We start from the raw sequence: 9,261 nt of genomic DNA on the forward strand, positions 1-9,261 counted from the left end.
CTTAGTCTTTCTTTTTTCTGAAATAATCACCATGGGCAGTTTCTACTTCTGATTTTCTTTTTAACTATTCACCTGGTCTTTTGAAAGCCTTAAGTTTGCTTGTGTTGAAAGAAGCTTTATCTTCACATAGTGTTTCATTTTTTCATGTATTGTATTTCCAAACATTTATGTTACCTTGCCTTAATCTTTTTAAGTTTTAGTTAAAAACAAATACAAGGGCATAGTTCAGTGTTTTCATTTTAACAAATTCATAAATGGCTTTAAATATTTTTTTCCTATTTTTAAATTTCCCAGAGTTCACAGAGCTGGGGAATATTGGTATTTTCACTGGAAGAATTTACATGGATGAAGACTTGGTGGGTTGCATGAAGTCTTTAAGCCAACAATTCCTCATCTCTGGTTTATCTTACGTCAGGATCAGAAACTGTAGGATGGCCTTATTTGGTTTATCCTGGTGCACAAAAAGACACGTACAATTTCAGCAAAAATCTTCAGATCTTCTCATTGTGGTGTAGAATGAAAAGGAGAAGCAAGTCTTAAGGCTTGTTTGGCACACCCAACAGTTGAGCTTCATGCCTGAATATAGTATTTCCCCCCCCCCCCCGCGCAAAAACTTAATTGCAATATTATTGCTAAGAATGGGGTGTCTGTTTTTTTACAACATGAGCCACTCAAAAGGTGAGTTAGAATTAGGAACCAAAACCATAAATATTGTGTGTGTGTGGGGGGGGGGGGTTGCCCTAAGGAAATTACTCAATAAACTCTTTAATTTTATTAAGAGGTGGAAAAATGTAATGTTATTCCTTAAGAGCTAGTTTGGTCTAATGCAGGCGTCTTCAAACCTGGCCCTTTTATGACTTGTGGACTTCCAACGCCCAGAATTCCTCAGCCAGGCACGCTGACTGAGGAATTCTGAGAGTTGAAGTCCACAAGTCATAAAAGGGCCAAGTTTGAAGACCCCTGGTCTAATGGTTAAGGCGCCAGGTTAGAAAGCAGGAGACTGTGAGTTCTATTCCCGCCTTAGCCATGAAAACCAATTGAGTGAGCTTGGCTCCAGTCCCTCTCTCTCAGCCCAACTTACCTCACAGGGTTGTTGTTCTTGTGGGGAAAATACAAGGTGAAAGATATGTTGGATAGGTTCTCTGGCTTGATTTGTTTGTAAAAACAATAAAGGTGGGATACAAAAAAATACAAATGTTACTTACTGCTAAATCTCCACACTGCATTGTCAGACAATATTCCAAAAGGTTGTTCTGTCTGACTTTACCTTTTTGTATGCTCTGTTAAGATTTGCCAAGTTGTGAGTGTGTCTGCATTTGTGCAACATGCTAACTAATGGCCAGAGGCTGAATGTTTAATTAGAAAGACTGGAGTCACTGAATACCCCCATATCAACCCAGCACATTGAGTGAACTCACTATTCTGTTATTACAAGCAGCATAGTCAATGGTGGTGGCTTCTTAATATGGCATTTTGTTGAAAATTTAATGTTTTAAAAACTTTTCTTAATGGGGAAAATATACACAATAAACACCAGGCACCCTAATATTATTGCAGGTAAACCTTTTTAATTAAAAACATTAAGATTTAATACAAACCAGTTCAAGAAGATATACTCCATAATCATTTCTAATGTTATATGGTAAAAACAGCTGTTTTATAAAACAAGGGATTTTTTATGAACGGTTGCTTATACTGCTGAAATAAATGAACTAATTTGATAAAGTACACAGTAGTCAAATTCTAGATGCCGTTAAACTTAAGGCACAAAATCCTGTTCAAGTAAAGCATTTTAAATCACAGGTAATTTGATAGCGTTAAAACATGTGCTGAGTTTTGCCTTTTGAAATCAATAGGATTTAATAAATCTTGACTGACTCAACTGGAGTCTAAAGCCTTTAGGAAATACAGAGAAATTGTGACAAAGAGCCTATAGCAAAGCAGGCTTTTAAAATGGATTATAACAGCTTTCCCAGTCTGATGATCTGCTGGTATTTTGTCCCAGCTGCACACAATAAAGTGCTTTATGCATTGGTTGTGGATGATGGGAGCTCTAGTCCAACATATTTGTATAAAGTTACATTTTACTTTTGGATACCATGCCTTCCTACTATGACCTATTGAAAGTAACTTTTCTCAGGATTAAAGTAGCATCTATTATACAAAGAACGCAAAGTATCAAACAGAATACCTGTGAAAAAGGAAAAAAAAGTGGTTCAGATTCCACACCAAAATGAAAAATACAGAATCACTGTTCAACATCTAAAGGCTAGTTAATAGCAACTTTATAGATCAGAATTTAGTTTTGCGATCGTCAGAAATCTGGAAAAATGTCTGTTACCTCATATTCTAGAAAACTTGCTTCCTATTTTTGTGTTCTCACCAAATGTAAAACAAGTGTCCCATTTTAAAGGGGGGAAAAATCTTCCTTTCAAGTAAATGCAATATATTTTTGGCAGATTTGAGAAGTGATACTTGCTAATGGCCTAGAAATATATAGCATTCTCTTTCAAATATGAAATGGGAGCTAAGTAAATTTGCAGTAGATGGGGGAGATCCTGGTAAATTGTTACGGTTGGAAGAGAGTCACATTAATAAAATGCCTTGGTGGAGCAGTGGGCTAATGCCTCCTTAAGTAACACCAGCTGCCTGCAATTAGTGCAGGTTCGAGTCCCACCAGGCTCAAGGTTGACTCAGCCTTCCATCCTTCCGAGGTAGGTAAAATGAGGACCCAAATTGTTGGGGGCAATTAAGCTGACTTTGTAATAATGCCGCTTGGGGTGTGTGTGAAAGCCCTAATAAGCAGGCATATACATAGAATGAAGGCTATTGCTAAGCTTGTAAGCCACCCTGAGTCTTCGGAGAAGGGCGGGATATAAATGGAATTAAAATAAAAAAAATAAAAAAAATAAATTAATCTGTTGTAGCAAAAATCGAGTTTGGCAATGCCTTCCCCAACTAACAGATTTTATTAACAGGTAAAAACCGCACGAAAAATTATTCCCTTTAACAAAACGTGTTAGCTGGGAAAAGATGCCATCCAAGTCTTCCAGATTATTCGGTAATAAGTTGGAGAATGTAACCACCACCCCTGATCTGCAATGCCACTCAGTCCTTTATTTTGTTTTAAATCAGGAGGAAAGCTTCCAGAGAAAGGATAGCTTAGGCAAGCTTAGAAAGTAATATTTAATAGATTTCCTCGGATCTCACTGAGTTCCGTAAGTCTTAAGTATTGGGTAAGTAAAATCGCAGACTTAGTTGAGAAATCGGGATCCTGTGTTAATAAGCCCTCAACTTACTAACCGCAAGAGAGCCCAAAATTTCTTCTGCTGAACGAGACAATTGGTTAGTTTCCCCCCATTTTGTGACCTTTCTTGCCACAATTGTTCAGTGAATCACTGCAGTTAAGTTAGTAATACGGTTGCTATATGAATCTGGCTTCAAAAGGTCACAGAAGGTGATCACATGACCCTAGGACACTACAACCGTCATAAATATGAGCCACTTGCCAAGCATCTGAATATTGATCATGTGATTATGGAGATGCTGAAATAGTCGTAACTGTGAAAAACTGGGATAAATCATTTTTTTCAATGCCGTTGTAACTTTGAGCGGTCACTGAACAAACCGTTGTAAGTCGAGGACCACCCGTATTAGGACATGTAGGAAATGAACCTCCAGCTCAATAGTATTCTTAAATACACTTTGCATTTTGGGGATGCAGCATCTTCTACAGGAAGGATAAAGCCTGTTCTCCAGGTACCCTCCCACAGGTATCTGTGGGTACCTGGCCTCCAGATACCCTCCAGGATGTGCCCAGCTAGTTTCACACTGTACTGCTAGTACAGATGTCTTACTTACACCTCCAATTAATGTTGCGCTGTTGGTCTTTATTATTGTTGCACACAGGCCCACAATGATGAGAAATACTGCTGCCACCAAGGAATTGAAAGCATCCTGAAAAAGAAAGCAAAGAATATTATCTCCAGATCCAAGACATTTTTGCTGTCTGGTAAAGAAAACTCTGGGTGGCTCTTCTCTTGAGTCAGCCGAGTGATGCTTAGCAAATCTCACAAGGTCTTGTCAGAAATGAAATGCAGACGTAGGTGTCAACAATCGTACAATAATTAAACCAGTTAGTGCCCATTTACAATACAATACAATAAATCCACTGCTGGAGGAGCTTGCTGAAATGTGAATACTTAGAACCCAGGTCTGCACATCTGATCAAAATGTTTATATTGCATCAATATTCTTTTGCTTCGTAAAACAAAAGCAGCATCCAAGAAAAGAGTACTTATAAAAGTCTATAATGTGAAGCTTTATCGAATGCTGGCCAAGCTTCAATGTAACTGCTGAAAAGGAATTATTTTTGTAATGGGCAGAGGTTAAAGCTCCATGGAAAAGTTATTTTGAGTCATCTTGAGATCATTAAAGTGAAGGATGAGTAATCAAATGCTTAATGCAGTAACACCCAGTGACATTTTATCAGTACCCCAAACAGAAAGTAAACAGCGTTTGAAGTCTGAATTGCTTTTTACTGAACAAAGTCTGTATCATTGTAGCTAATAAAAAAATGATAGCCAATATATTTAGAAGTATATTTAAAGCATCTTAAATATAATATCACAAGTGGTGACAAGTAGATGTATTTTGAAGAACGACCAGGTTTTAGGCATTGCCCGAAATCATTGATGGAATTTAGGTTCCTGTTTTCCATATCGAGTCTTTTTCAATACTACCTTATTCTATGTTTTTACTTTTACTTCTTACTACATAAGTACTTTTTACTTAGAAAAGAAAATCTGTTACTTTGTAAAGACAGAAGAGTAGGAGAATGATAATCTGAAATGGCCTGGTGGATTAATGCTTTTCATTCAATGAAACTAGTTAGCTAAATATAATCCTAAGAATTATCAACATTAGATACATGATTTATAAGCAGATCTAATGCCAGTAATTTCACATTGTTAAATAAAGCATACTCATCAGAAGCATGTTTAGAATGAATGAATGAATGCACACACACAAGCACATTTACGAATGAATCAGACCAGAGATAAAACTATACAAAACAGTGGAAGTCTTTTTATATAAGCCTATTTTTCCAGGAATATGACTGGATACATTAAGTACTAATCTGACATCTGTCTTTTGCATTAGCTACAGAATGTGTACACAAAGCAGTTGTTTGTAGAAAATTATACTTACAGCCAAAGGCCAAAACATGAATTTTAACTTTTCCTCCAACTTCAGCAGGTAGAGTAAATAGAATAAAAAGGTAATGACAAGTTCCATGATCACAAGGGCTAGGAAGGCTTCGTGAGATCTTTTAACAGCAAAAGTGATGGTTGCCATAAGTGCTAGAAGCTGCAAGAAAGAAGTAATTTACAAGACATCCTGCAAAGATACCAGACGTATTAAAATAATAAAACACAAAGCTAAGAAATTTCACCAAAAGAAATGCTACATGTTTCTTTGGAATTCTAGCTAAAACAGACCATGGATATGACAAAATGGTCAGAATATCTTGCACATAAGTCTCTATGTAAAACACACTTAAATGGCAGCAGCAACTGTAACCCAAGAGTTTGGAGCTTCATACTTTGATTTTATTGATCAAAACAAACAGCCAAAACAAGGCACAACTTCCTTAAAAATGGAAGTTAAGTTTGCTGAGCGGTATTATGAAACAGTGTCTGGGTTTCTATTCCATTCTTTATTTGGTTATTGAATTAATTCACTTTCTTGTTTGCATGATCAGTGAATCATAAAGAATAAGCTGTATTTGCACAAAATATACTAATATACACACATACACACAAACCAGCCAAGGTTAGAATTTTAAATGTGAAAAATGCAACTGTTAAGTATTTAGTGGGTTTGGATGTACATTTATGGAGAGAGAGGGAGAGAGAGAGAGAAAAAAAAAAGAAAAACAGACTTTAAAGAACAGAAAAAGAACAAAGTTACAGCATGAAAAAGGAAAACTTTTGGCTTTGAGAATGCAAAATGTGCACCTGGAAGAGAATCACCATTTCACATCACAGTAGGAACCACAGAAAACACTTGGAAACGAGCTTTTTCAAACAACCTAGCATCCTCTTATTCTGATGTGTTACGATAAGTCTTTTTCTTCTCTTTTTCTTCTTCCTGGGCTAACCTAGAGGATTTCTGGTTGGGGAACGTAGATTTAAAATGCCCCCCTGGATGGCTCTGGACAACCACTGAATGGATATGAAAAGTATTCATACAACACACCCACTCAGTTACAGACCTAGAAATATGGCTTGTTGGACCTCGTTTAGTTTCTTTCTGGGGTAGAGTTGATGTGTGAATCCAGAGATTAGGAATGAATATGAATGGTTCATTGCCTGAAAGGCAGACACTGAATTTTAAAAAATGTCTTATAATGGAAAAAAATGGAGCAATATGTAAAGTCTAGATGTATGAATATGTTAAGTGAGTGAGCTCATTCTGTATTTACTTCCTTTTTTAGTCAATTTATATGGCCACTCATCTCACTGAGTGTGACTCTGGGTAGAGCACAACCGAACATATAATAATAATAATAATAATAATAATAATAATAATAATAATAATAATAATAATAATAATAATAATGAGGAGGAGGGGACCTTGGAGGTCATCTAGTCCAACCCCCTGCTAAGGCAGGAAACCCTATACCATTTCAGACAAATGGCTGTCCAGTCTCTTCTTAAAAACTTCATACAATAACTGCATTGTGTATCATTTCACACACCTGCATATTATACATTTCGTATATATTTCTCACATATACAGTATAGATGTGCAGAGGGAAGCAGTTCAATTCAGCTACTGTGTTCCAGATGTTATGAGAAGAAGACAGGCGTTGCCCTGATGTGACTCTTAAAAGTTATTTGGGAGGGACTTAATTTCTAGGATATATAGGAGGAGGAGAAGGTGGAAGAAAAGGAAGAAGAGAAGGAGACGAGGAGAAAAAGGAAAGGAAACAGAAAAGAAGAAAAAGAAAAGGAGGAATAGAGAAAAGTTAAAAGGAGGTGAAAAAAGAGCAGGAAGAGGAGAAAGGAGGAGAAAAAGAGGCAGGAGAAGAAGGAATAGAAGACAGAAAGAGATGGAGGGGAGGGGGGGGAAAGGAGATGGAGAAAGAAGTAAGATGGCAACGGAGACAGGAGGAGAAGAAGAAAGATGAAAGGAGAAAAAAAGGAAGGAAGTGGAAAGAAAAAAGTAAAGAAAGGCAGGAAGGAAAGGAGGCAGGAGAAGAAAGCATAGGAGAGATGAAGGTGGAGGGTGGGGGGAAAAGATGGCGAAAGAGGAAGAAGAAGTAAGATGACAACGTAGACAGGAGAAAGAAAGAAAGAAAAGGATGGAGGAGAAAAAGCGAAAAGGAGCCGAGAAGGAGAAAGAGAAGAAAGAAGGGAAAGGAGAAGGAGAAAAGAAAGGACAGAAGGCGAACCAAGAGAGGAGACCCTCAGCCCGCCCTCCGGCCCTGAGAAGGCGCGGGGCCCGGCGAGGCAGGAGGCGCTCTGCACAAGCTCAGAGGCCCCGCCCGGCCTCCGCCTACCATGCGGGCCGCCTTGAGGATGCCGCCCGCGGAGCGCGGGAACTGCCGGTCCACCTCCACCTTCTCCATGGCGGCGCTGCGAGGCGGCGGGCGGTGCCGGAAGGGGCGCCGGTTGGCGGGCGGAGGGCGAGGGCGCCGCGTTCCTCCACGCCTCCTCGAGCCGGCTTGGCCGTCCTACCCGGCCGGGCTGAGGTGTGCGTGTGTGTGTGTGGGGGGGGGATCAGATGAGCGGCCCCCTCCTTCCGTCCCTCTTTTTCCAGGCCGGCCTACCTCACAAGGCGGTTGTGAGGGGAAAGGTGGGCGGGGAAAAGGAATGGGGGAAAGAAATGACACCCACCCACCCCCCGCAGTGAATTTGAGCATCTCTTTCTGCCCCTCTGGATGGTCTACCTTGCAGGGGGCTCGCGAGAAGGAAGCCACCAACCAGCCCAGCTTTTGGCCCCATGTGGAAGGGGACTTTTTGGTCCAGTTTCAGGTTTCCCCATAGCTTGTAAGCTTGGAAAGTCTGAGGAGTTGAATAAAAACCCAAGGTTAGTTTATCCCTGGAACCTTTTATTTAAGATGCTGTTATTAATTCTCCCTTATTTCAGACTAAATATAATTGTATTGGTCAGATGGATTAGTAAGAGACTATGGGATCCGTTAAAAAAAAGTGTCCTTGGCTAATTAATGAATGACAATGATATATATTGTCAAACTTTATTTTGGAAGAGCTTTGGGTGACAAAGGGAGATGTTTCTTCTGCAAAGAAATATGAGTTGACAAGTGGATTTTCAGTTATTTATTTAATCCATTTATACAATCTGACATGCATCACTCTGGGTGGCTTACAATTATTGGACAAGAAATAATCCTACATTAAACATATAATGTGATTTGTAGATTATACCGGTTAGGTTCAGGGGTTATGCTAAAACATAGTGTTTTTAGTTCAGGCTTCAAAAGTGTTGCAGACGAATCTACTTCAAGTGGCTTTCAAGCCGTAATTAATGTCACCATCATGGCTTGTACCAATATAACTTCACTGGTCTTTTTCTGCTCCAAAACTATGATTAGCTTTGCTAAAGGAATTCCGGTATCGCAACAGGAAATAACTTGAGTAAGATCCCTCTTACAGCTCCGAGATGAAAGCAACCCTTTGAAATACCAGGATGTTGATTCTTCTTTGCGTAGACTCAAATATTAATTGTGCTTCTTGTCTATTATTATTAGCAGTTGAACATTTGTTTCAAACTTGCACCTGGAATTGTTTTACATGACTTAGGAATTTTGTCATGTGTTCCAATTATTTATTTACACCATGTTTACACCACTGTATCTAATCTTGACTATGAATGGGTAATAGGGAAGGCAAAAGAACAATTTATAATAGAAGTCAACACTGTATAGTCAGAAATGGCTGCCTGGTTCCTATCATTCAGATAAAATGGCAGTATAAAAGGGGGTTTTCAGGGTTTTCCAGAATGCCAAGAGTAAAGGGCAGGTTTAATTTGATGGGCAGCCATCCTACAATGCTGGGGCAGCTGCCCCCTTTCTCTCAAAATCACTGAATTGTATAGCTGGACGGGACCACGAGGTCATCTATCCCAACCCTCTGCAGTGCAGAGGAAAACCAAGTCATTGATCTTGAGAAAGGGCTGTCTGGCCTTTTTTTCAAAATCCTCAGACATGTTCCACTGTTCTTACTGTTTCTG

The 9,261-nt window shown here is 39.1% G+C and overlaps 1 protein-coding gene across 2 annotated transcripts; it reads right to left on the bottom strand.

The window, feature by feature from the left end:
- Window positions 1–1,548: 1,548 nt before the first annotated feature.
- On the bottom strand, window positions 1,549–8,294 carry CKLF (chemokine like factor). 2 transcript variants are annotated; one of them, XM_081335923.1, is made up of 4 exons: window positions 6,764–8,294; window positions 5,212–5,370; window positions 3,862–3,957; window positions 1,549–2,191 (listed from the first exon to the last, which is right to left on the bottom strand). In XM_081335923.1, exons 1-4 carry the CDS (start codon window positions 6,776–6,778, stop codon window positions 2,111–2,113), a joined length of 351 nt encoding a protein of 116 aa, XP_081192049.1. In that variant the 5' UTR covers window positions 6,779–8,294; the 3' UTR covers window positions 1,549–2,110. The 2 variants fall into 2 exon arrangements, with proteins under 2 accessions (XP_081192049.1, XP_081192048.1); XM_081335922.1 differs by having other exon boundaries at window positions 7,568–8,286.
- Between the last annotated feature and the right edge of the window lie 967 nt (window positions 8,295–9,261).

This window comes from Vipera berus, assembly GCF_964194415.1.
Source record: "Vipera berus genome assembly, chromosome: 10".
Lineage (NCBI taxonomy): Eukaryota > Metazoa > Chordata > Lepidosauria > Squamata > Viperidae > Vipera > Vipera berus.

Coding starts and splice junctions, on each gene's coding strand:
- CKLF (XM_081335922.1), bottom strand. CDS start 7,636: ATGGAGAAGGTGGAGGTGGACCGGCAGTTCCCGCGCTCCGCGGGCGGC. Junction 5,371..7,567: donor TCCTCAAGGCGGCCCGCATG/GTAGGCGGAGGC, acceptor TCTTTCTTGCAG/CTTCTAGCACTTATGGCAAC. Junction 2,192..3,861: donor GCGCAACATTAATTGGAGGT/GTAAGTAAGACA, acceptor CCTTTTTCACAG/GTATTCTGTTTGATACTTTG.